Genomic DNA, 27,105 nt, shown 5'->3' on the forward strand with positions numbered 1-27,105 from the left:
TTTAGCAACGTTAGCAACTGTTGCTACAGAAGCTAAGCCCTGATAGCCACCTCTAGCTCTTAGCATTCTGTACACCCACTGCAAAATGTATGAGTGACACATGTATGACTGCTATGTGAAAGTCACGCATGTAGCCAAAATAAGTTTAGCAATGTACACTATCTGAAACTTACAAAACTATTTTGACTTTATATCACATATCTAATCACAATGAACTGATCGGGATGAATAAAAACATTGACAAAATGCAACATTTCTGTTACGTTTCTGAGCAATTTGATTGCCATTGTACTTCAGCAGTTACTAGCAAGCAGGCGAGGTGGATGGTGTTTGTCTTCTAGAATAAGTGGTCCAAAACAGGGCAATGAAAGTGAGTGAGCATCTCTACTGAGGGACTTTTCATATCTCTGCACATTCATTCCATAGTAAACTGAAATGCAACCAGCACTAGGAAATGAAATATCTCATGCTTTGGAGAAGAGTCAGCACTCACATGAATTAAAATGGCTGAAACTGTCAAAAACCTCAGATATTTTCCTGAATAGCACTGAGCTGCTCACAGTCCAGACCTTTATTTAAACAATAAGACTGACAAATTGTATATTTTTATTGGAATTAGCTGATAATCATCTGTTAGAGTAGATGTACATTTTATGCACCATAACCCTAAATGTCTGTCCGATTATTTTCCAAAATAAAAGCATTGTGTTAGGGTGTCGTTCCAAGCCTTTACCAAATTGCTGCCACACAGATGTATTATGGTACAACTTGTTCACTATGGTGTTATGAAAACAATTATATGTAATGTTCTAAAATGTATAATTGACTTTTTTTTTTCTTCCTGAGAATGTATTCTGTTGTGAATGAATATATGACATGTGTATCTGAGATGGAATGTGTGAGCAGCAGGTGTGTGTGTGTGTGTGTGTGAGCATTGAGTGTGTGTGTGTGGTGAATGTGATAAAGAGACTGTGTGTGTGTGTAGTCCATTTTTGTAGAGGAGTAATTTTAACGTTTGTGTTAGTCAGTTGTACCCAAAGAGAGAAACTGTAACGCAGTGTTGTGCCATTGTTTGGTCCATGAAACTCCAATACTGAACAAATTAAAACAAACAGTAGCAGAAAACAGACTGAGCCTTTGTTGTCGTCTCTTTTGTGTGTCCACACTCATAGTCTGTGAACAGAGGAGCGCTGAACTTTCCACACAATACGCCTTCAGGAAAATTTAGCTGACTCCACTATATGGGGCGCTTATCTTGAAGTAAGACACTCTGCACAGGCTGGGAAAACTTGATCTACTAGCATTTATACAGTAGCAGCCCAAAAAACTACAGCCCGAGACACTGACTGGATTGTTTCACATGAGACTGTTGTATCAGAAATATGAGCAATAACAAAATCATTTAAAAAGGTGTGTTAAAACTCTGGAAAACATAGCTGCCAACAGAGGCACAAGGAAAACCAGATTTGAGCTACTTTTGGCTGCATTTAGTTTTTTAATGAGCATCATCCACGGCCTGTTTTCCTTTGTTTATGCCACAATATATATATGTATATATATATATATATATATATATACATATATGTATTACATTTTCACTTCTTTGTTGTTCACTGCTTTATCTCAGTGTTAGACAGCCTTTTCTGACTGGAAACTCACTCTCAATCCACAAAAGTCCATACAGGAAATCAGCAATTCTACCTCGAGGGGACACAGGAGCTGTTGGTCTGCTGCTGTCTTGTCCGTGTCACTGAGGTTCATCTGAACACAGGATTGCACACACTGGAGTGATAAGACATTTGAACTTATTAATGGAGGCAGCAGTGAATCAACCTTCTCGGCTACACACCTGCAACGTCTCATCTCCTCAGCAGCTCATAGAGCCTGGCCTTCCCTCTACACTGTGTCAGAACATTCTGCTTTCTCACAGTGACCTTGTGCCTCCAGAGCTCCTCCACCAGTGCCACACAGTCCACAAAGCTCAACTGAATAAATCTTGACTAAACCATCCCCCAGTCTTTTCCCCCAGAACAGCAGTTAACTTCACGCCAACGTGAACCTGTAAAGATATTGTATTTTTAGGACATACTGTATATAAAAGCAGTGCTCATGCTTGGATTAAACAATAATTGGAGGAGCCAGAGGCCTAAAACTCAGTCTTCTTCCTCATTATACTATACTTGTCAGCTGCTTCACTGTCGGCCATTAATCATTTGTGACACTTTACCTATGTGATCTTTGCAGGACGTCCAATCAGCAGCATCTGTAGGCTAATGCGTCTGTGCCAGATGTAGAGAAAGAAAGATTTCTTACCCTTCATCAGAAAGAAAGAAAGAAAGAAAGAAAAACAAGAGTGTTTAGATGCCATTGGTCTCATGTTGCCTGGCCTCCCGACCATCCCCCTGAACGTACCCATTCCATTCCCTTTTCCCCTGTATTTATGTGGGCACATTATTCTGTTTGGACTTTTTGTTGATCTTGGACACGTTCGTTGCGAATTACTGATTTTTTTATAATATATAATATAATATACAGAACCAACAAAGTATATATTGATGCAGAACGGAAGATCGATAAATGCACAGACAGATCGAAATATTGTATAATAATAAATCATGACAAAAATATAGTTTAAATAAGAGACAAAGTTACAAAAAAGAAGGTCAGGCAGAGATTTTAGGGAAAAACTTTTCATAATGACTCAGTAATGTGATGCTTTTTTTTTTGTTGTTTATCAAATTGAGATTTGAACAAGGATTTTAGTTCCAGTAAGGATCTCTCTAAGGAAGTCATTTAGCAAATGTTTGTTTGAGAAACATTGGCCTCTTGAGAAAACACTGGCTTATCTGTTTCCATCTGGCATCAGTGCAGGTCGGACTCAAGTGTCTTTTCACAAGTTGAACTAACTCTTGAGGAATAGCACGGCTTACAGTGTTAAATTCTCTGGATTTAAATGTTCATAAAATAGCACATTATCAGTTTCATCAAAGAGATAAAGGGTGTTTGATGTCTCTTTCAAACCATTTATGAAAAAAATAAGGATAAGTTTCTAATAGGAATATTGTTGTTATTCCAGAGCAGAGGTGGTGGCGTACTGATTGACGACATATCCACACGTGACGACATTCAAATCCTGCTCCTCCTTCCTGCTCCCCCTCATATCCGCTATTATCCACTCCTCACTTTCATCTGGAATAGTCCCTTCACTTTTCAAAACTGCCGCTGTCACCCCCATATTAAAGAAACCCGGTTCAGACCCCAACAATTACAATAACCTCCGGCCCATTTCTAATTTACCTTTCATTTCCAAAATCCTTGAAAAAACTGTTGCCACCCAACTTCACTCTCACCTATCCCTCCATTCACTCTACGAGCATTTCCAGTCTGGTTTCCGCCCCCGTCACAGCACAGAGACCGGCCTAATCAAAATCACCAACGACCTCCTCACTGCAGCTGATTCTGGTTCTGTCTCCATCCTCAACCTCCTTGATCTGAGTGCTGCCATCGACAACATCTCACACCCCATCCTCCTCAGTAGACTCTCCTCCATTGGCCTCTCCCACACTCCCCTCAGCTGGTTCCACTCTTACCTCACAGACGGCACTCAGTTTGTACAGCTCAAATCTTTCACTTCAAAACCCTCCCCAGTCACGACAGGTGTGCCCCAGGGATCTGTCCTGGGGCCCCTTCTCTTCATCATCTATCTCCTCCCCCTTGGCCACATCCTCCGTAAATTCAATATCCAGTTCCACTGCTTCGCGGATGACACCCAGCTCTACCTTTCTTGCAAACCAAATTCCACACTGCCACCCCCCTCCCTCACCTCTTGTCTCTCTGAGTTAAAAACCTGGTTCACCTCAAACTTTCTTAAATTAAACTGGAATAAAACTGAAATCCTCCTCCTCGGCACTTAATCCACCCTATCTAAAGCTAACAGCTTCTCTCTCACCATTGACAGCTCCTCAGTTTCCCCCTCCCCTCAGGTAAAGAGTCTGGGCGTCATCCTCGACAGCACACTCTCCTTTCACTCACACATCAACATCACTACCCGCACTGCTTATTTTCATCTCCGTAACATCAACAGACTCCGCCCCTCCCTCATCCCCCCACTCCACCGCCGTCCTTGTTCACAGCCTCGTCACCTCCCGTCTTGATTACTACAATTCTCTCCTCTTCGGCCTCCCTCAAAAGTCTCTTCATAAAATCCGACTGGTCCAAAACTCAGCCGCCCGTATCATCACAAAGACCCCCTCACACCACCACATCGCCCCCGTCCTCCAGCACCTCCACTGGCTCCCTGTAAAACACCGCATCAACTACAAACTCCTCCTGTACACATACATGGCCATCCACAACCTTGCCCCTCCCTACCTGTCTGACCTCCTGCAAGTCATCACCCCCACTCGTTCCCTCAGATCCTTCTCCTCCCTCCACCTCTCTGTGCCCCCTGCCCGCCTTAGCACTATGGGGGGCAGAGCCTTCAGCCACTCTGCTCCCCAGCTCTGGAACACACTACCACCTGACCTCCGTAACTGTGACTCTCTCCACCTCTTCAAATCAAGACTCAAAACTCACCTTTTCCGGACCGCCTACTCCCTCTAACCTCCCTGCTTTTACCGTCACTTCCCTATTTTATTGTGTTGATTTTATTTGTTTTTTGGTTTTCCTCTAATTGTGTAATTTTAATTCATTTTGTTTGTAAAGTGTCCTTGAGTGACCTGAAAGTCGCTTTTAAATTAAATGTAGTATTATTATTATTATTACATACGACGTTCTCCTTGGCAGGTTTTTATTCTTCGTGGCACGATCCACTCTCCATGTTCTTAGGCAAGACGACACTTAACCCCACGTTGCTCCAGGCGGCTGTACTGGCAGCGTGTGAATGGGTATGAAATGTGTGTGTTTAAAAAAACTGCTGCACGTAGATATGCACTGTATGAAAATGTGAGTGAATGGGTGAATGGCAAAAATGTATTAAGTAAAGCAACTTTTGAATGGTCATCAACAGAGCCCTGCAGGTTAACTGTGGTTTCATGAATCGTCCAGCAGATGGCAGAATCACCCAGGCTGTGACTCTGGATGCTTCTGTCCACTGCGACTATGAGGATGGACTCAGCTCTCGGATTGTGATCTGTTTGTTTAGCCCATTATCAGCCTGAGTCCCAGTCCAATAACCTGCAGATAAACAGGAGCAGAGGCAGTGAAAAGCTGTTCTGTTGCAGTTTGCCTGATTATCTCCTTTACTGCAAGTAAATGATAAGGAGAAATCCAATCTTTCTTTCATTTATTGATCTTTTTTTTTTCCTCTTTTGCATACAAAACCAATGAGAAAGTGATATCCTGGTAACTATAGAAACCATAGGGATGATGTACACTTGTATCACAGAAAATACACTCTGCATTCATAATAATACAGCACCTTTTAAAATTTTGAAATGGTTCTACTTTCAGAATAGGGTTTGACAACCATCTTCTGGGTTATTTGGGCTGGTTGTTATGTTAATATGCAGGATTTTTTGTGTGTGTCTCTGCCTAAAAGCTTTTTTTTTTTTTTCCCCTGTCCATGGTTATCTTTTCAATTTCCTCAAAACAAACATATATTTCTTCCACCTCTGGAGTGAAATAATTCCACTTTCCCTGAGTCTGAGGTTTTGAGAAATGTGGCAGAAATGAGACTAAAGAGGCACATTCATGCACTGACATCAGCTAAATAGGAAAATTCAAGATATAAAAGGAGCAAATAAGTTAATACGTTTAACATGTGAAATTACAATTTAAGAAATTAATAACACTGAAGAACAATTTGAAGAACACTTACAGAAAAAAAACTATTAAGTTAAGAGATTCTTAAATTAATCCTCTGCAGAGTATAATTAAAAAATCTCCATTGAATCATATTGAAGCAACAATTTAAACCGTTTGTCCTTTTCAACAAAACAAATTACACAAATGGTAAATAATATTATTCAATAAAAATCATACCTTAAACAAACAGTCCTTACGCAGTATATATACAGCAGCTATAAATACTGAGAGCAATATTGCCATGCATGATGAATATATCACTAATATGGTGATATATTAATCTCACATATTGGAAAATCCAGATTAGGCAAACTGGACACTCAACATGGATCATATATGTGAGTGTGAGAGTGAATGGTTGGCCTGTCATGGACTGGTGTCCTGTCCAGGGTGAAGCCTGCCTTTCGCCCTACGTCACCCTCATGTGGAGGATAAAGCAGTAGAAAATGGATGGATTGCAAAATAGTAAAATGTTTACATACTTGTAAATACAGCACATGTTTAAATACTTTTATACTTTATAATCGCTGTTCCATCCTTCAGTTATATAACTGTTATTGTACATTTTGAAATGTTTGCTTTGGCATTTTCTGTTTATTTTATATTGCATATGTCATTATAATGTACAAATATAATTTGTGTATGTATATATATGATTTAATCTAATCTAATCTATACTGTGTGTTTTCTTTAACTATTAGAAGTACATTTATACCTCTGAATAGATTTCCTTTACAAATTCTCACTTTTTTTTTTTCAACTTTAAATCAGAGGTCTCAATCTCCGGCTGCGGGCCACATGTTGCCCCCCTCCTAATTGATCTCATTGACCCACCACTTAAATGTGGTATTTATAGATTCACTTAACTAATAAATGCGTTTTTTTATTGTGAATTATACAAAACAGTGTAAAAATATTGTCAGAATCATGAACCTCCTCATGATCAGATGTGAAACTCATGTGACCCCATTGTAATCTGAGTGCAAGACCCCTGATTTAAATTTTCCTGAGAGACAGAATGTGATCAGTATAGTAACAGATTTTAGATTTTGGAGGGGATGAGGTGTTGGAGGAGTAACTGAGACAGGAAGACAGAGGGTATATAAGGGTTATATTGAGCCTGACAATACGGGTCCTAAACGGGTTTTTCTGTGCTTTTCATGGTGGCTTCACGCGTGTCTGCCCATAGCCTTTCTGGGCTACCTGGGTACTAAGTGGGTACTGAATGGGCATTATGCAGGCGCATATGGTTTCAGTAACACCGGTGGGGCCACCATGAAAACCGTGGGACCCAAACTGTCAGCTCTAATTTAACCCTAATGGTATCCACACGGACATTAGCTTCGAAATGAGCAGCGGTGATTTGTGACTGTGTGCCCGAGAATGAGCTGTGGCAGAGCCGCGGCGCGCAGCAGCTACCCCGGGTCCTCCCTCCATCCTTCTCTCCTCTGCCTCACACACAGAGCGAGAGAGAGAGAGGGAGAGAGAGAGAGAGAGAGAGAGAGAGGAGGAGGAGGATCTTCACCACGCTGCACCGGTGCACCACGGGGTGCGCATTCAAACTGACCAGCGCGTCTCTCACTCAGCAGCAGCAGCAGCAGACTCTCGCACCTCCACTGCAGCTTCAGGAGAACAGGAGAACAGGAGAAGTGGAGAACAGGAACAGTAAGCAGGTAGGTTTCCATTCTCTTCTTCATTATCTGCACGCGTCCATGCTGTTCAGACTGAGGCTTTCAGCTCATTCCCAGGCTCTGACGCGGTGTTTCTGCTCAGGTCAGTGAGGTTTACTGTGGTCATCTCAGCTGGACTTGTCTACATTCCCCCACAGATACATAACACTCTCCAGCAGCAGCAGCAGCAGAAGCAGCAGCAGTAGCAGCAGTAGTGCTTTAACGTTAGATCACATTTCAGGAGCAACACATCACATCTAAAGGGCAAATGTTGTGTGAGCCGCAGCTGCTGCTGGTGCAGTCACTGGGTTCAAATGTGTGAAAAGTTTGAATTCAGCTTCCATGTGTTCAGGAAAAAACCAAACCGCTGCAAAAATCCTGTAGCTACTGTTGCAATATGCCAGATTATTTCCTGCACATGAGGGAAAAAAGGACACAGGGGACACAGAGCTGATATTTCATGACAACATTTTAAGCCTTGAACTGATTTTTGAATATTCTGATATTGATTTAGTGTTCCTTTAATTGCTTATACTTTTTAAAAAAGAATAATAATAATTAAGTATGTACTCTTTTTGTGGATTGCTGGGAAAAGTGAACATATTTTGGATCAGATCCCCACAAGGCAACAATAGTGCAAGTGTAAGAAGACAATAACAGCACAATGTCACATCAAATATGTTTTCTTTTGCTTAAATAAAGAACTTAATGGAACATTTAAATTTACCAAGTAAGGTGAAACAAGAATAGACCAACCTTAGATGCAACGTTTAAACATAGATCCATGCCTATATGATAAAAGTCAACACCATTTATACTCTCATTTATTTATTCTTTTATTCACATATTATTCTATTAGTATTCTGATTTTTTTGTTTGACTGGATTGACATTTTAAGGACATTTCTGCCTACAGTCATTTGTGTATATCACACTATACTTTAAGTGAAGACAGCAGCAGATGTATAAATATGAATATGAATGACAAGTCGAGTCAATAAGAACTTTATTGTCCTTAAATGAACGGAATTACCATCTCTCCTTATTGTCCAAACTGCAAAGATAAATAAGAAGATGTTAACAACTTGATGAAAGTGGCGCAATGATTTTAAAACCAATAAAATACTTTGTTTGAATAATGTGAATGCAGTCGTTAAAGTAAAAGCATGGCATTGATATGTATTAAAATGTATAAACACATCACTGAAATAAATGTAAATCAAGCCAAAATAATGTCACCAATATAAAGGAAATTATACTATGTTCTTCTTTTTTTTCTTTGTGAAAGCAACCACAAGAGGCAACACATTTAATGGATCAGAATATACATTCATTAACCTTTGCACTTTAAAGCATAGACAAACAACCAGTTTTAAATGAAGCTTATATAAGTGGATTTTCTTTTAATGTAATTTTCTCTAGAAGCAAAGGTGGCCGTCCCAGGATTAAATGTTGTTGTTTCTGCAAACCACTCACTGAAAAATATGGACACAAAATAAGGACATTTCTGTACCTGATGGACTTTTATTGTAAGTCGCTTTGGATAAAAGCGTCTGCTAAATGACATGTAATGTAATGTAATGTACACATTTAGAGAAAGTTCCCTTTATTAGTCCAATGTTGTGCTTGGAGAAGCCAGAAATGTACCTTTTGACAACCAGAAAGGCTCCTAAGTGAATTCAATCAAAAAAAGGAACACATTACCATTTTCACCCCAAGGTTACAGACACACACATGTTTTAGGGCTCTGAACTGTATTTAAAATGGTCAAATTTCATGTGGTTTATTCATGAACAGGTAAAAAATAGGGTATTTGTACCTGTTTATACACACCAGGGCTGCAACGATTGTTTGATTATAAATGGATTACCAAATTAATCGCCACCTATTTTGATTACTGATTTATCAATTGGAGTCTTTTTTCAATATTTTATTCAAGCGTTCTGATTTTACACCTTAAATGTGAATATAAGCTGGTTTCTTTGCTCTATATAACAAATAGATCATTAAAACTGAATACATTCTGTCTGTTTGCATGTTCTCCCCCTGTGTGCATGGGTTTTCCGCCCACAGTCCAAAAGCATGCAATATGGGGATCAAGTAAATTGGTCACTCTAAATTGACCCTGAGTGTGAGAGTGAATGGTTGTTTGTCTCTATATGTGGCCCTGCGATGGACTGACAGACTCCAGGGTGTAGCCCGCCTATTGCCCTATGTCAGCACCCCCCACGACCCTCCTGTGAAGGATAAAGCGGTAGAAAATGCATGGATGGATGGATGGATGCTTGGGACGATATGCAACCAACAATGATATCAGAAGCTATATATAGTGGCGTGCACCCAGCTGCAGAGGTGATTTTATCGCTTCTGTAGTGAAATCTATGCAAAATAAATAGACATAAAAGCTCAGAATGAGACCATACACATTCACTACGCACTATGAGTGTAAATAAATGTAAAAATAATGTAAATAATAATCAGCAATCAGCATTGTAGCTGAGTCATGTTGTGGGCTGTTTATTATTTGTTACACAGTTGGAGAATGATGTCTTTGAAATCACTTGAAAAGAGTACAAATGTGTTGTTAACCGCTATGAGAACACAAAAAGTTGTCTATAGAAAATAATAACTATAGAGGGCAAAAGTGCTGAGGTCAGCTGACTGTTTTAGTCATTAGAAATATATGTTATATATTATATCTATATATTATAACATGAAACAAGATATTGTCTTAGACTTTGGATATTGTCATATCATGATAAGGCATCTGTGATGACTTTTCCTGGTTTCAATCATCATCATATTTATTACAGTGAAAAATACACAAATTTAATATATATTAATAATAATAAAGAATACATGGAATCCACAAAATAAAAAAAAAGTCACTTATTAACACTAATTTAATTTTAAGCCTGATCATTTGTGCTATAGCAGAATTTGACCATATTTATAGTCAATTTCATAGTTTCTAACGCATGTAAATATCCTTCATTTAACACTACAAAGTCAAAGAAATAAACCAGGTATTATCTATGATGTATTATTATTATTATAAGTGTATTTCTGGCATGTAATACAGATCATGAACGGTAGATGTAGATTTACAGTGTGTTGTCACTCTCTGCTGAGAAACACACACATCTCAAAAGAAAACTTTTCATGAGTCCAAAACAACAACAACAACCTGTGTGCAGCTTTATATCCTCATACTGTATATCTCACATATTGCAGTATAGCCGACAGAGCGAGTTGTCTTTCAACTACAAGGTTGTGTGTTCGATTCCCGGCTCCGCTATAGGCTACATGCCGACGTGTCCTTGGGCAAGACATTTAACCCCCCGGCAGCTTGTGAAAGAAGATTAGTGAATGAAGATGCACTTTGAGTGGTCATCAAGTCTTGAAACACTATATAACTACAGACCATTTGCCATATTGATATCGAATGATATAAAAATATGATATCATATGATGATAATACTTTTTTCCCATATTACCTAGCCCAGTTGCAGATATCTGTTAATACATTTTAAAGCCAATATTGGCTGATACCAATATGATGGATGCGTAATATCATCCAATATCAACTTTCACTCACACTCTCCCACCCTCACTCACACATTTTATTTCAAATGCCTAAAACAATTTGGCAAAATGTGACATTCAAACATGTTTTCTCTCCACAGAATGCACAAATTCACCATCACCCATAGTTTGACAAAAAAGTGAGATTGCAACGTTCTTCGTAACGTAAATAAACCGAGAGACAGAGCTGTGATGTAAAAGCTGCTCGTAAATGCGAGGAAAGAGAGAGAGAGAGAGCCTCAATCAGACTGCCTCTCTTCACTTCCTGCATTTATCAGCTGCTCTGCAGACTCTGTGAGAGAAACACTTCAGTACAGCTGGATCTTTGTGCTCTGCTCTTTTCTCTGGCTGGATTACAGATCGGACTTGTGGCCGATTTGATGCAGGATACCCCCATGTTACTGTCTGTCTTTAAGGAGTGTCTCCTCTTCACACATGGACCAAACTTTTGCCTTCCCTCCCAAACTAGATGGGCTCTGTGTTATTTCACGAAACCACAACAAAATAGTAAAAATGAAGTTTCCTCTACTTTCTCCAGGCACTTTTTGTTCAGACAGTACTCAATTTGGACTTTTTGTCATTCTTTTGTTGTAATGATAATAATAATAATAATAACAATAATAATTCATTTAATTATTCTGAGCCCTGAGTCCTTTGTTTCTGGTTGTCTGTTTTCCTTGTTTCCTGCTTTATTTTGTAGTTTTTTTCTTTGTGTTTTACTTCCTGGCGTGTCGTCCCTCTTGAGTGCCTGCCCTGCCCTAATAAGTTTCACCTGTGTTTCCCCACTGTCTTCAGGATATTTTCCTCTTTGTGTTTTACTTTTGCCTTCCCTTCCTCCTTTGATCGCTTTTTCCTTTGTTATGTTCTTAGCCTGCATTTATGAAATAACTGCATTTACCTCTCAATTTGTCTCAGAATTCTGAGATTAATACTTACCATTTTCTCCGAATTGTGACGTTAGTCTCAGAATCCTAACTTTAATGTCAGAATAGTGGCTTTTTTCTATCCTTCACTAAGGTTGTTGTAGCCCGTTAATGCAACATTATAGTTTTATGGCTGTCAATTTCTGTGACCTTTGACATTTTGAAAAAAAAGGATGGTTTTATGGATTAGCAATTTTCCAAAGAGTGAAACTCATTCATACTTTTTTGACTAAATCTGGTATCATTTTTAACTTAATTTATAACTTTTTAACAGCATTATACCTGAAAAGGGTTTTTATCAATATTGCATTTCTAAACACTTTTTTGCACTATACTGTATACTGCCATCAACCTAAATAAACAATATTAAAAGTAAAAAAAATCATATAATGCCGTTGATTATTATTATTATTATTATCATCATTATTATTATTATTATTATTATTAATATTAATAATAATCATAATAATAATAATACTGATAAAAACAACAATAACAATCATAATAATAATAATATTTGCTATATACGTGAATGTCTTAAGTGTAGTTTTTGGCCGCATGTGTCATGTGTGTGTTTCTCTCTTAGCAGCATAATCAAAAATATCAACATAGATATTCTGGGGATGTAGGTTAGCGCCCTAGGAAAAATGTAATAATTTTGTTGGTAACCTAGATACAGATTAGGGATTTAAGTTTTAAAACAATTGTTAACCTTGTGAGATAGATATATAGTATAATTAATTAATCCATGACATAACATTAATTAAACATGCAACTTATCTATTATACTTCTCTGAATAACTCTTTCAGTTTTAGTCCTAGAGGATTTGATTAGATTCCTTGGCTCAGCATTCGATTCAAAAATCGATTTCTGATTCAAAATCATTTGAGGGTCTGCTCTGCTGTTGTGTGCTAAGAACATTTATGTTGTCTTGAAATCAGAGGAAAGTGTTCATGTGCAACATTCGGGAGCTTTTATATTTGGAAAAAGGGCAACGTAAACACAAGCAAATTCAAGAAAAAAATGCATTTATGTATAAGATAACATGTCATGTGAGGGTATGACATTCCTGGGCTCGATTGGAAGCTTTTTTTTCCTACTATGCTGTGAGGGTGCAGGTCTTTAAACGCTGCCAATCAATCTATTTTTGGAAGTTTTGAAAATATTTAGAATGTTTGAGGATAAGAATCATGAGTCAACAAACTCTTTACTTTATATTATAGCAAACACATATAATAAAAGGTGACACCAGATGGTTTGTTGTTTAAGAAACAGCTGAAACTGAAATATTTTCAGATGAAAAAAAAGAAATTCCATGAAAGAAAAGTCTGCAGTGAAGAAATGCTCTGCATTTCTGATTGAGCTCACATAGCATCCATGTCAACCTCTTTAGGAGCTGCTTTACAGTTGTTTAGTGGCATTGTTCAGTATTTTCAGAGGCTTGTTTCATTAGGAGTTCCAGATCCTGTCGGATTAGGATTCAGTTCAAAATATCTGTTTATTGCTAAGCTGTGAGGACAATTATAAAATCCTCTCATCCTCTTCGCCCATTATAAAAGGCAGTGTAAGTAACATTTGCAGACTTCTTTGCACAGGATTAAATGATAACAGTCGCTCTCGGCAGCTTATATAAATAATGCCACAGAAGAGGAAACAAAATGTACAGATTCTATTAGTTTTTTTTTTTTTCAAAGCCTTGGGTTAAACTTATCTCATAAATGCCGAGAGACGAATCTAAATCCAAAACTCGGCTTTAACAGATCAGATAAGAGACAAGAGCATATCAGTGTCCTGGCAATGCAAGTAACTGTAACTGGTTTCAAATTGATTTTAAAAATGGTCTTGCACCTATATAATTGAATTACTTACCGAGCTGCTGCCTACACTCCTCAGACATGACCCTCCTCACTGTTCTTATTTAGTGACTTTTTACATGTTTTTCTGTTTTATCTTATGTATTATTTTTTATTGTGTTTCGGGCTGCAACTAACAATTATTGTTATGGACCACTTGTTTGGTTCGTGAAATGTTTATCAGTGTTCACTAAACATGGAGATGTTGATGCTGAGTTCCAATGATTTCTTTGTTATATGGAGCAAAGAACGTATTCACGTTTCAGAAGCTGGAAACTCAGGAAGAATGTTTTTTATTATTGAAAAAACACTCAAAGCGATTCATCGTTTATCAAAATAGTTGACGATATTTAGTAATTGATCCATAATTGATTAATAGAATAATCATTTGCACCCCTGATTGTGCCGTTTTTATATCGACTGAGTGCACTATTATTGTAACTGTGTGCCATATGAAAAATGTATTATTATTATTGCTATTAAATGCATTTGATAGATACTTTGACTGGATTCAAATTGTGGTACAGTTAGACTGGGCTATACAAATTCTCCCATTTACCAAATTACTTGAAACATATCATTTTCAGTCTGCTAAACCGATTTGGGTTTTTCTATGGCCGAGGCAGATTTAAAAACAATCAGATTTTCATTTTGTCCTCCATCTGATAAAACTAAATAGTTTAATAATGACAAATAATAGTAACCATAACTTAACTTCAGTAACCAGTAACTGCAGTCGATGTTTTGTGTCTGCAAATATTTACAGTATTTACAATAAAATAATTATTTATAAACTAAACCAACAAATGAACAATTATTTAGTTTTTGAGAGTAAAAATCTGTAATTTTAAATAACTATTGCCTATTATTACAAAATGGCCCAAATGATTAAAATAAATAACAATATTTCTCATTAAATTGGATTGCATAATTATTTGGATCAATATTTAGGTCATGATTATTACTATAACTGTTTTGATCTAAATGGCTTTGGTATCCTTCGATGTCATGCTCCTGCTAATGAACAAATGTGGGTGTTACCTTCAAAAGATGTGCAGAATTGTTGATAAAAAGAATCAAATATAAGAAAGTTGTGAGTGGTCCGAAGTTGTTGTTACATGTTCCCGTCGTCCACATGATGGAGAAAACAACAGAGATACATTCAAATAGGCCTGCACAGACCTGCACACACGTTACTGCCTGCACTCCTGAAACACATCCCTGAAGCATGCTGGGATTCGCCTGTGACACACACAAAAGAAAAGCCAGCAGTGTGAAGTGTGTATCTGTCACGTCAGTGTGCTGTCAGCGTGTGAGGTCGCAGTGAATGAGGAATGGAGATGGCACGGCGACATCGCGCCGCAGTCCTGGCGTACTTTGCCAAGAATTGTCGCTCCCCAAATTATCACCTCCTTCTCCAAGCGTTGCTGTCACTGCAGCAGCTCTCCGCTCCGCTCTGTCCAAACTGCCACAGTCTCCCAAAACTCAGCTGCGGTGCAATGTATTAATGGGTGACACACACACACACACACACACACACACACACACATAATGGCCTCACACAGCATGAATGGCCACACTAATAGGAAAACTGACCACCGCTTTTTTTGATCTTTGACTCGTGACCAGCAGATACGATACTCAGTATCGGTTCAATACTGATACTAAGTTTAATATTTGATAGTCAAAATAAGTGGATAGGATATCAGAAAGATAAAAATGTAAAATCCAATACAATCCCTGTAAAAAATCATTCATATCCCATTCTTTGCTATGTACTGACTGTAGAAATTTAAAAGTAAATATAGGAGGAAAATGCATCAACACACAATGTAAAATGATATCGGACTGATATTGGTATCTGTAGATACTGGAGACATGACATCAGTATCTGTAGATAATTGCCCTTGTTTGCGCCATCTTTGGTTGTGTAGTCTACAAAACAATGAATTAGATAAGTAAAAAAAAACTTCAATGATTAAATTAATCGTCATCGTTTTTTTAATAATTACAAGAAGTTAAAAAAGGTAAGAAGATTTTTCAGCTTCTTAAGTGTGACTATTTTTCATGGTTTCTTCGCTGCATGAATCAAAGAAAACACAATAAAACTGTATAATTTTGGTTTGTGGACAAAACAAGATACCGTATCTGAGAGGTTTGGGAATTGTTTTCCAGGTTTGGGACATTTTTTTACACCAAACTATTCATCAATCAATTGAGAAAATGATTGACAGGAGAATTGATTATGTGTAGCGTGAGAAAGGAAGTGAGTCTACTCCTGCTCCTTATCTCTGCTCCAGGATACATTAGCTGCTGCTAATAAGCATAACACACCTGAAAACCGGAGGTTGGTATTAGATGTTATGTTCGTCACAGGAGAGGATAAAAAAAGTGTGTGAATTTAAAAAGACAACATCTCTTCTTCTGCTATAGCACTGATTTCTGATCCATTTCCAATTGAGTGCACATACATTTAGCAGATTTTATTTTAAAATTAAATTATAAGATATTTAGTGTGAAAGCACGAAATGTCATACTGTTGTCTGACTGACTGTCAAAAATGGAGAAATGAACCACAAATGTCAAGCAAATCAGCAAATAGGCAGGAAATGCTCGTGTGAGAATCTGAAAGAGGAGAGTGACTGGCATTTTGTCCCATAAATTACATAAATGTTCATGAATCTTTTTTATTTTATTTTTTTATTTGAACTATTCCTTAAAAAAAACAAAAAAAAAAACAAGCAAGTTTATAACTATGCTTAATGTCAGCTCTTGTCTGTTCTGTGTCTCAGGTGCAGAGAAGCTGCAAAGAATAAGAGTATAAGGAGGAGGTGATGCGACTGTGAGTTCTGTGAGAGTTTGAGTCTGTCACCCAAATCACCAGCAGTAGCAGCTAAAGCACACACCGTCCCCCTGACTCTTTGCGCCCGTTCACCTCTGCTCTGCTCTGGTTTGCTCTGTGCCATGGCCTTCACCCTGTCAGAGATCATGGCGGCGAGGCGGCAGCAGTCACAGGCTCAGTCACACGGTGCTCAGCGCGGCGGCAGGACGACAGTGGAGGTGGACGAGTACAGCACCAACCCCACTCAGGCCTTCACCTTCTACAACATCAACCAGGGGCGCTTCCAGCCACCGCACGTCCACATGTGAGTAAATATGTACCGACTCTTCACACATGCGGTGTCACACACTGGGACTTCATATTGACTTCCTGTCTGTTCAGGAGAATGTGATGATGTTTCCAATGGGTCTGAGGAATATGTGAATGTGGGCCACATTAGGGTTAGTTTTGGGCTGACTATTGAATATTGCTGTGTTTCCTCCAATGGTGTGGTTTGGTTTGGTACAGTTTGGAATGGTAAAGCCCTGGGTCAGGAGTACCTTTACTTGCCTCGACGTCCATGGGATAGTCGCAAGGGATTAGCGTTTATCTGTCGCACAATCGGCTGACTGTCATGGGTGGAGCTGGTCTAATTGTACCGTACCATTTTACTCTGCTAACCCAAGGGAAGGTTACTTTGGTACTTTTCCCTAATAGAAAAGCAAAAAAAAACATACCATACTGTACCAAACCAAACCATTCCATTCAGTGGAAACACGGCTCATGGGTCCAAAGAGGATTTGTCCACGGTTTCCATGATGGCTCCATCAGTGTTTGCATGTTCATGAAACCTTATGGCCCCTGAATAATTTGCCCACTTCAAGCCCATTCCCACTTAGTAGTGGAAAGGCACAGAGTAAGAAAACACGGGAAACTGCGACCCACATTGTCAGCTTGAATAGAACCCTCATTGGGTCCACATGGACATGCTGACTGGGAACTGCTATTATCAGTGTTAATATTGTTCACACAATTCTATTTGACTGACTTCTTAACATGGTTGAACTCACTGGTACTGTTTTGATCCAGTGTAAATCTTATCTTACTGATATAAATGATATCATGAACATTAATGAGTCGACTGTGGAGTAGCACACAGGGGTCCATTTTAGGCGCTACCCTTTATGATCCGTCTTGATGATGTCATCAGGAGACATAATATATAATGCTGATGATACACAGCTTTACATTGCTGTGTCTTCTGACGACCCAGGGCCGATTGATGCCCTCTTTAATTGTTCTTTTGGACGTCAGAGAATTTTCTATACATAATAAGTCAAGGTTATCAGTACAGGAGCCCACAGAGATCAAGTGAGTGCAAAACTACAAGCCCTAGCTTTTAATGCACCTAAAAAAAAATGTTTTTGATGCAGATTTGAAATTTTATTAAAATTTCTTTCTAAAATTGTTTTTACCTTGACAACAGTGGCTCCTGACGGCTGTGTTGGCAGCTTGTGAATGGTTATGAAAGATGAGTGATTGAAAATGCGCTACACAGATGCGCTGTATGAAAGTGTGAGTGATTGGGTGTGAATTGGTGAATGGCAAAACTGTAGTGTACAGCAGTTTTGAGTGGTCATCAAGACTAGAAAAGCGCCATATAAATACAGACCATTACCATTTACTTCCTTTTGTTTCATAAGACTTCTTTCATCCAAGCTGTTGATCCACTGCTGCCTTCATCAATAAGTCCAAAAGTGTTATTTTCTAACTTCAGTTTAAAAAAAACAAAAATAAAAAAAAAAATGCTTGGATTTATCTAGGTGATACAAACTTAATGAGGCAGCAATAGACAAACAGCTCCTGTCTGTCACTGAATTTCTCTATGGAATTTGGTGCAGGAGAGTAAGCAAGATGTCGGAAAACTTCAAAACGAGTGCCCATCAGCTCAGCTCTATGTGTCAGTATCTAATAAACTCACACTTGAAAAAATACAAACTATTACTTTAACTTTAACTGATAGCTGTTTGACATTTCTGATCCTCAAAAGTGAAATTAAATACCATATTTAATTGACCTACAAAGACACATTTGCATTATTCTCCCATGAAGAAGAACCAAGCAGCCCAAATATTCCACATTTTTATTCACATTCTTACAATCCATGCATTGTGAAGTATGAAATTTAGAGGATTTTTGCATTGTATCTGATTTCATATTTTTAATTTTCTGAGGTCTGATGCAGTGGTTTTAGCCAGTATCAGACTGATACAAATTCTTAGTATAATATGAGCTCATTCCTAATTTAACTGCATTGTATTCCAAAGTCTTTGAACCATTGATTTTAAGAAATATATTTTCTAAATTAACTCTCTTATGTATTTTATTTCTTTTCTGACTTCTTGCTGACATTCCTATATATGTGTCTATCTGCTTCCCTACTTCCATTCATTTCTTTCTTTCACTCTTGCTGTGGAGAAGGAGGGGGAGGAGGAGGAGGAGGAGGATGAGGAGGAGGAAGCAGACCTGGGTGTTAACGTACCTGGAGGAAAACTTATTAAACTGGGCCACGGTTATTCACCAGCTCCTCTCCCTCTGGAGACCCGTGGACGTGCACAGTTGCTAGAAATCCCACAGGACTGTGCTCCTTTTCTATATCTGCACTTTATTCTTTCTTTTTTTTTATCTATCTCTGCGCATTTCTCTTTCTGTCTCTTTTGGTGCTCTGCTTTTATTGTGGTCTCTTACTGGCTTCTCGCTGTCTCTTCTGTCTGAGACTATGGGGATGATGATTTTTGCAGGATACTAATTCAACCTTACATTGTCATCCTCTTACCACAGAGAGTTTGCACACAGCCCAGTGTCTCTTTCTCCAGTATTATATTAGTGCAGCGTCCCCCTTTTCCTTCCTTTCTACCTTAACTTTTTTCTCGTCCTCTGTGGTTTTTATTCTCCTCAGGGTGGACCCAATGCCCCATGATGCTCCCAAGCCACCAGGCTACACGCGCTTTGTTTGCATCTCAGACACGCACTCCCGCACAGATGCGATCCAGATGCCGTACGGGGATGTGTTCATCCATGCTGGAGACTTCACCGAGCTAGGACTCCCCTCCGAGGTCAAGAAGTTTAACGACTGGCTAGGTCAGCATCTTTTAAACTTCTCATTCTGGACATCTATCGGTACAGCTGGGGTCAGTGATAGGTTACTTCCTCCCTTTGCAAAATTTCCAAGTTTTTTTAAGAAAAACTTTTAAAAGGAGAAGGATTCTTTGAAGTTGTCAGCATCTCGAGGCTACTTTCATTTTCATTTTTCTCATAATTTAAAGGGTTGTACCAGATTAAGACTCCTCTGAAAAGCATGTCATATGTTTTTTGAATTGATTTCCCCCACTTTTTATATTGAAATGTCTTTACTCTCTGGCGAGTCAAAGAACAGTGGGACTACACCACAAACTTGAGTTGACTTCTGAATAGTACAAAGCAAACTTTTCAGTTTTTTTGGCATCAGAACTCATGAATGCAACGCTTTGAAAATACCTCAAATGGGAGTTATTAAAATGTTTCCATTGAAAAATCCACTTCCACAGATTGAATACTGATAAAACAGATAAACCATATGGAATGATTGTTCCTAGTGATGGACTGGAGTCTTTGTAAGCCTATTTAACTGCATTATGGATGCCTGCAAAGAAGAAAAACTAAGATCTAGGAATCTTAACAGGAACCTTGTACTGCACTGCAGGGCCCAAACAATAGTCCTTTGTGATACAAATGTATTTCTGTGGAACTTCCAGTATGTTTTTCTTTATTCCTTTTACATATGATGTGGTGTGGTGTGAGTCTGGTTTGTGTTACTCTCCTCTTAGCTCTGACACAGGCTGTGCAGAGACTCCCCACTTCATACAGTGTGGTGTAACACTGACAGCAGCCTGAGGGTCGAACAGCAGAAACAAACCGCTGAGTAAAAACAGACTGAAATAAAGATCCGTCTTCGATTTCCACAAATGATCAAGGGGTTGATCAGAACTCAGGGGGGTGCAGTGGCTCAGTGGTTAAGACCGGTACCCTGTCTGCGGAAAACATCATGGTCGCAAGTTGGACTCCATCCCTGGCTGATTATACTCAATTCCATTGCTAAATGACATGTAATGTAATGTAATGATCTTAAAGCTGCCATAGGTGATATATTTTTAATGGGGGCGTTCATTACAGCCTAGAAGCACATCAGTGCACCATGTGATGAAGTTACCATATGGTCCAGCAGAGGGTGCTGTGAGCACAGCTTGGCCTTTGATCTACTTTCAAATGCCCTCTTGAACCATCAGCAAAAACAAGACAGCGGTGTCATGTTGTTTCGCTGTGCAAATGGTGGATTTAAGTAAGTCAATTGGCCTCCTAAGTGTTCACTACACATTCATGACATCAAAGCATCTGAAAATTGGCACGTGGGGGCAAGTATTTCTAAATTCTTAGCAAGTAAATCTGCTGACTCACATGTAAGCTTAGCTGTTAGCTCCACCTGAGTGAGGCGAGCGTGAGTAATTCAAATTCACGTTTGAGTGTGTCGGAAGTGTGTCACGCATTATTTTAAGTTTCTTTTTTATGTTAACTAGTAAATTATTATACCCACATAAACATTGTAATATGTTAATCAAATTGTATTTAAATCTACTCAAAAACCAATCTACCTGTTCTCAAACTTTTTAATTTAGGCACAATAATGAAACACACACAGCATTTAAAACATGTACTGACATATAAATGTGTCATTTTAAGTGCAAAAATAGAAATACAACCATTCAGTGTCAAATTAAAATCCAAATTGAGGTGAAATCATATACAATCCAGAGCAAAGCAAACTTATACATTGATTAAATAAATAAATAAATAAATAAATAAAGAAATAAAGAAAGAAATCAGAGATCAAATGTGTCAATGGAGGAGCAGGAAAGCTGTAGACCATCCATCTTGTGATTTTAGAGCCAGTTTTTCCATCATTCTCTGCAACACTTTCAACGGCCCTGGTCAGTAGATGTAGATGACTTTTAATTCACTTGTTTGTCAGATACTGTATGTTATTGAAACTGGATACAGTGCATCTCTGCGCTCACCGACTGGAAACAAATTGACTTCACATGCCTCGTTAGCAGGAAGCTGATGAATGTGTGACTCTATAGGAGTCTGAGTGAGCGGAGTGGCTCCGTTATCGCTGTCATTATCATCATTGTCATCGGCTTCATCAACACGACGCAGACCTCCCCGCAAAACGGCACATGCCTGTTAGCAGGTGCACGGGCCTTTGTGTGTTTATCTGGGGAGGGGAGATAGGGGGAGAACTTGTTGTTCTTTCCCTCCTCTCTCTCTCTCTCTCTCTCTGTCACTCTCACATACGCACAAGAGCTACAGGGAGTGTGGGCTGCAAATCAGCTAGCCCACACTCCAGCAGCGAGAGAGGCAATGGGAGAGACGGCGAAGAATAGATAAAGCGTGCCAAAAGTGCCTGCTGCTGCCTCTGAAGTCTCCCCCCCCCTCCAAACCCCCCCACTCTGTTATTTTCTCCCAGCAACTCTGCCATCTCTCTCTCTTCCTCTCATCCACTCGTATAAATATTTATAATCCGGTTATTCCTATTCTTCTTCGTCCTATTTCATTACCCCCTGCACCCTCTCTCGCTCTCTTTCACACACACACTCATTCTGTAGATGAGTGTAACTCCTGCTGTTTAGTGTGTACCATGCAGATTTATACAGAGCTGGTTTAGCGTATCCATTTCCTCCGAGTCTCTGTGCAAACTGTGCCTCGGACACGTGACGCCATCTGCTGCCAAACTTCCTGCTCTTTCAACATTATTCCTCTGGCTGAATATTCTCTCACGTTTTAAAAAAACAACTAAATAATGATAATTGTTGGTGGTTAGCACTGTTGCCTCACAGCAAGAAGGTGCTGAGTTTGATTCCTGATCTGGGACCTTCCAGGCTCTCCGGTTTCCTCCCAACTTTAAAACATGTAGACACATTCAGTCAGGTTGATCCATTGTGGCAACACTCTCAGTGTCGCAGTGGCTCTGATCAACCATCTGTCTGACCTTGTTATTTCAGTTGTATAATTAGAATAAAATCCTTTTCTTAATCCTTAATTTTATTCCCATTCTTTGCTCTTCTCTCCCTGTCCTTTCCTCTTTCAACCTCATTGTCCTTCAGCATCCCTTTTCCACTTTCCACTCTTTCTCTCTCCAAATTCTCCAAAAAAAATAAAACACCCCCACCCACACCAATTTACTGCTCTTTCTCTCGTGCACCTCTCGCTCACTCTGTGGCAGCTTGGTGCGATTCTTCTTCCCCCAGCTCTTATTTTTAGCAGGAAGTCACTTGGCTCTTGGGGGCCGCTGGCTGCTGCTCAAGGCTTTGTCAATGATAGCGAACGTTGTAGAAAAGGAGAAGAAAAGAGGGGAGGAATGAAGATGCAGGAAATGAAATTCATGCAGGGAGAAATGAAGGGAGAGGAGCTGGAAAGTGAGACACATGACACATGTGTAACAGGAGGAGGAGGTTTTAAAAGGGAGAGTGTCACTGTTTCTCCCCAGAGGGAAGCTGTCTTACCTGGGTAAACTCGCAGCTCAGCCGCCCTGGAGGCTGATGCCAAACTTCTGCCCTCTGTTGTCATGGTGATCCCAGCAGGTCCAGCTGTCAGTCACTGTATGAGGACTGTGAGTGAGTGAGTGTGTGTTTCATGTTTGTCACATTTGGCAAATTTCTGTTCCCTCCACACTTCTGGAAGGGAAGTGTGTTCTACTTAAAGCTCAGGTCGGTAAGTGTCAAAAAGTAATAATAGCAGGCTACATTTATCACCCACCTATCCCTCCCATTCACCAGTGTACAGACTGGGTATTAGTTATCGTCACCTTTATTTTCATTCAGTAAAAATAATCACTTCAGTTCTGCGTGATATAGAAGGAAATAATGAACAGAATAAAAATAACCCATGAAAAAGTAAATGACACATCATTTATAGTTATATAAATAAAGATACTTCTACGATGAATTCCTCAGAGCCAGTCTCAGAGACTGGAAACAGTTCAATAAAGCCACACACACACACACACACACACACACACACACATTCACCGACTTATGAATATTTATGAGCTTATGGATATTTTTTATTATATTCATATCATTATTTGTAATAATAAATCACATTAATCAAATTGTACAAATATATACCCACACATCAGAAATTTCATCATTTCATTTTATTCATCACAACGTCAACATTTTCAGTAAGCATACAACGTAACTATCATTAACTTCATCAATACGATACAACAAACGATCTAATATTTTAAGCCTAGAATATCATTTGTGAGGTATCACATTTAAAATAATCAGTCATATATAATGTGTCTCTTATCAGAGGCAACAAAGCTTACCTCACATATAGCTGGAAATTAACCTCTTTTTTCCCCCCTGTAAAAGTCTGTTTTGAATATTACTTTAATAAAAGTTTCACATGGAAAATATTTAAAAATAACCACAGTTCTTAATACTGTGTCTGACAAGAACCAACAAATCCTTCCTAACATGTAATGTAAAATTAGCAAATGTCTGTTTTTGAAAAGCACATTACTTTAATGAGATATCTAATTATGTTTCTTGAACTAAGCACAGAAAGAAAGAAAGAAAGAAAGTGTGCTCTCAGCCGCTCGCTGCAGTTTTCTGCACAGTAGATAATAATATCCCTAACATACTGTATAATGTCAACTATACGTCTAATATTAAAGCATACATTAATGTGAATCACATCAAAAATATTTTATATTATTTGTTTGAAAATACACTTTTTGTTTTCAAAGATCAGAATACTGTAGAATATGTGTTTGCGCTCCCTCACTTGTTGTGGTTTTGTTTGTGATGGGCCGTGGGCGGGCCTTAGGAAGCTGCCTGCTGATTGGCTACCGAGTTTTGGAGCAACAAATCAATGGACTGAAAGTAGCTAGTGTTAGGAGTCGCTGTCCGTCTGGAAAGTATCTCAAGTTTAACACATTTTTGAATTGATAAAAATTGTTTTAACACATTAATGAAATCAAAGTATCTTTGGATATTTTCAGATGTCCAAATAGTGTTGAGCTAAAGTTATTTGGTTTTATTTTGTAGATTTGCTCATTTAGTGCACGTTTGCACATTATGTTCTAACATGTTTTTTTTCATGTTCAAAAACACTTCCATACAAAAAGTGCAAATGAATACTAGGCCACTTTTGTGATGTTATCCTTCTCTAAGGTTAAAAAAACAAGAGTAACTCAGGTTTGGTGTAAAGTACACAAATGAATACAATTTATAGTTTTACATTCGTATCAATAATAGTCAAGCACCGCCTACTCAAATTCAGCTGAGGGCCCCCCAACTATCGGATCTTGCAAATAAAAATCAACATGAATCGGAAAATGTTATTTTGAACCCAGTCCTACTGCAAACAGGTTGGAGTAGGAGTGAAAAGACAAAGTAGCAACGAAAAAGTTTCCGAAATGATTTATTCTGATTTGACGGGATAAACTCCTCTTGTCTCCGCCCATTAACTGACAAAATTGTTGCATTTAACTGCATTTTGTCAGTTAAATAAATGATTAATCGAACCTCTAAATTAATCATCAGTTTGAATAATTTAAACATGGTGGTTTGTGGACAAAATAAGACTTTTGAGAACTTGAGACTTTTTTTCATTTTGAGGTTTGGGAAACATCTGACATTTTATTGACCAAAGTACTCGATTAATTGAGAAAACAATCGACATGCTAATCCATTATGAAAATAATTGTTAAGTGTAGCCGTAATACACACAAATCGTCAGGTCAGGACTCAGAGGAAGTACTTGGTCATGTCCAACAATGCTACGATAAACAAAAAAAACACTCTCAAGGAGGCTAAAGACTATGAAAACGCTAAGAGCAGAAAATCACTCTCAAAGGAGGCTAAACTACAGATAAAGTAACAGGTTCTAAGTGACAAAATTGATAGACAAAAACTCACAAATGCTGGAGTGGAGATGCATCACATTGTCACTTCTATTCAATGTAATCACGATGCTTTCCCACCACCCCCTGAAGTGGTTTATAACGATCCATCCTTTATGGATCGTTATTTATGGATCGGGTGTATTTGCAATCCAATCACAGAAAAGTTACTTTAACATCAGGTGTAAAGGGGGATACTGTTGCAGAAAGAAGCATTAGATTGTTGGTGATGAATGCTGACAGCATGGGACAGGTCAGAGGAGCAGGAGACGAGAGAAGCTCAGATCGGGGAAAGAAAAGGAATAGGTTAGTGAGGGCAAGGAGCAGCAGCACTTCATACCAGTTCGCTCCTATAATGGCTGCTTTGATCAGGCTCTCACACACACTGTGTGTGCGCGCGCGCCTTTGAACACACTCACGCGAAACATGGATTTCATAAGCCGAGGCAACTCTTTCCTCAGTGTTTGCATGTTTGTTTGTGAGCACCGACTTCACTGTGGACACTGTGGAGTGGTGTCTTTGTTCAGATCATGTGAAAGTGTGAGTGGTAGGGCAGAGGAGAATGCTGTGTTCAGATATGGATCACACTGTGACCTAGAATGTTCTCAGAGGGCAAGAGAAGAATTCATTCTTAAAAGCTTCGTTCACTTCCTCTTCTTCTTTTGACTTCCACTGAGCCAGGTTTGATTCCTGGCTCTGCTAGTCTACATGATGATGTGTCCCTGGGCAAGACACTTAACCCCATGTTGCTCCTGATGGCTGAAACGTGCGTGATCGTAGGAATGTGTGAGTGAAATGGCAGCTTTGAGTTGTCATCAAGGATTGAAAAAAAAAATATTCTCGTTTTAATATGATATTAAATCAGATTTACTCATAATATAAATCCTGGTGATTTGGAAACATTCCTTTTATTTCATCCAGCAGCTTCGGCATGCAGTGTGATTGACTGGATGCCTTGTCTATCATATTCAACTTGTTGTCTATTTGTTTCAATATTTATTCATTTCAGTGTATTTATTTTTTGATGTTGTAATTGGCTGGTTGTTTAATGCAAGACTACTGGACCAGGCGGGGGGCGGGGGGCGGGGCGGGGATGGACAGAAGAGAAAGAGAGACAAAAAAGACAAGCACCAAAGGCAGCCCAGGTTGGACAAGACAACATAATACAATGACAGTAACAATGTCAGAAATAATATTCATAAAAGAAAGAACAATAATTGTTAACAACCACATGGAAAAAGGGTAACCGAGCCTACAGCGGCTGTAGAATCATCCCTTTTGGCCGTTTAATACCTCACTATGTACAGGAAATGAATATTAACAATGGAAATATTCACTTTCTGGCACCCAATGTGGGACTCTGCTCCAAAGTTCTGCACACCTTGGTTGTATCCAGTGTATATGGAAGTTTATGCCTTTGCACCTGGTCTTGTTTGTT

At 38.8% G+C, this 27,105-nt stretch overlaps 1 protein-coding gene across 3 annotated transcripts in view; it reads left to right on the top strand.

Annotated features, from left to right (window-relative positions):
- Positions 1 to 7,310: 7,310 nt before the first annotated feature.
- The window catches only part of mpped1 (metallophosphoesterase domain containing 1), a 98,647-nt gene continuing 78,852 nt past the window's right edge, over positions 7,311 to 27,105 (top strand). Inside the window, exons 1-4 of one of the 3 annotated variants that reach the window (XM_058626096.1) lie at positions 7,311 to 7,478; positions 16,629 to 16,678; positions 16,820 to 16,982; positions 19,617 to 19,798. In XM_058626096.1, the coding sequence (XP_058482079.1) occupies positions 16,825 to 16,982; positions 19,617 to 19,798 (340 nt within the window). In that variant the 5' untranslated portion in view covers positions 7,311 to 7,478; positions 16,629 to 16,678; positions 16,820 to 16,824. Of the gene's footprint in view, positions 7,479 to 16,628; positions 16,983 to 19,616; positions 19,799 to 27,105 lie in introns of all 3 variants that reach the window. The other 2 variants (XM_058626095.1, XM_058626097.1) reach the window with 2 other exon arrangements.

The sequence above is a fragment of the Solea solea genome, chromosome 3, assembly GCF_958295425.1.
Source record: "Solea solea chromosome 3, fSolSol10.1, whole genome shotgun sequence".
In the NCBI taxonomy this organism is placed as follows: domain Eukaryota; kingdom Metazoa; phylum Chordata; class Actinopteri; order Pleuronectiformes; family Soleidae; genus Solea; species Solea solea.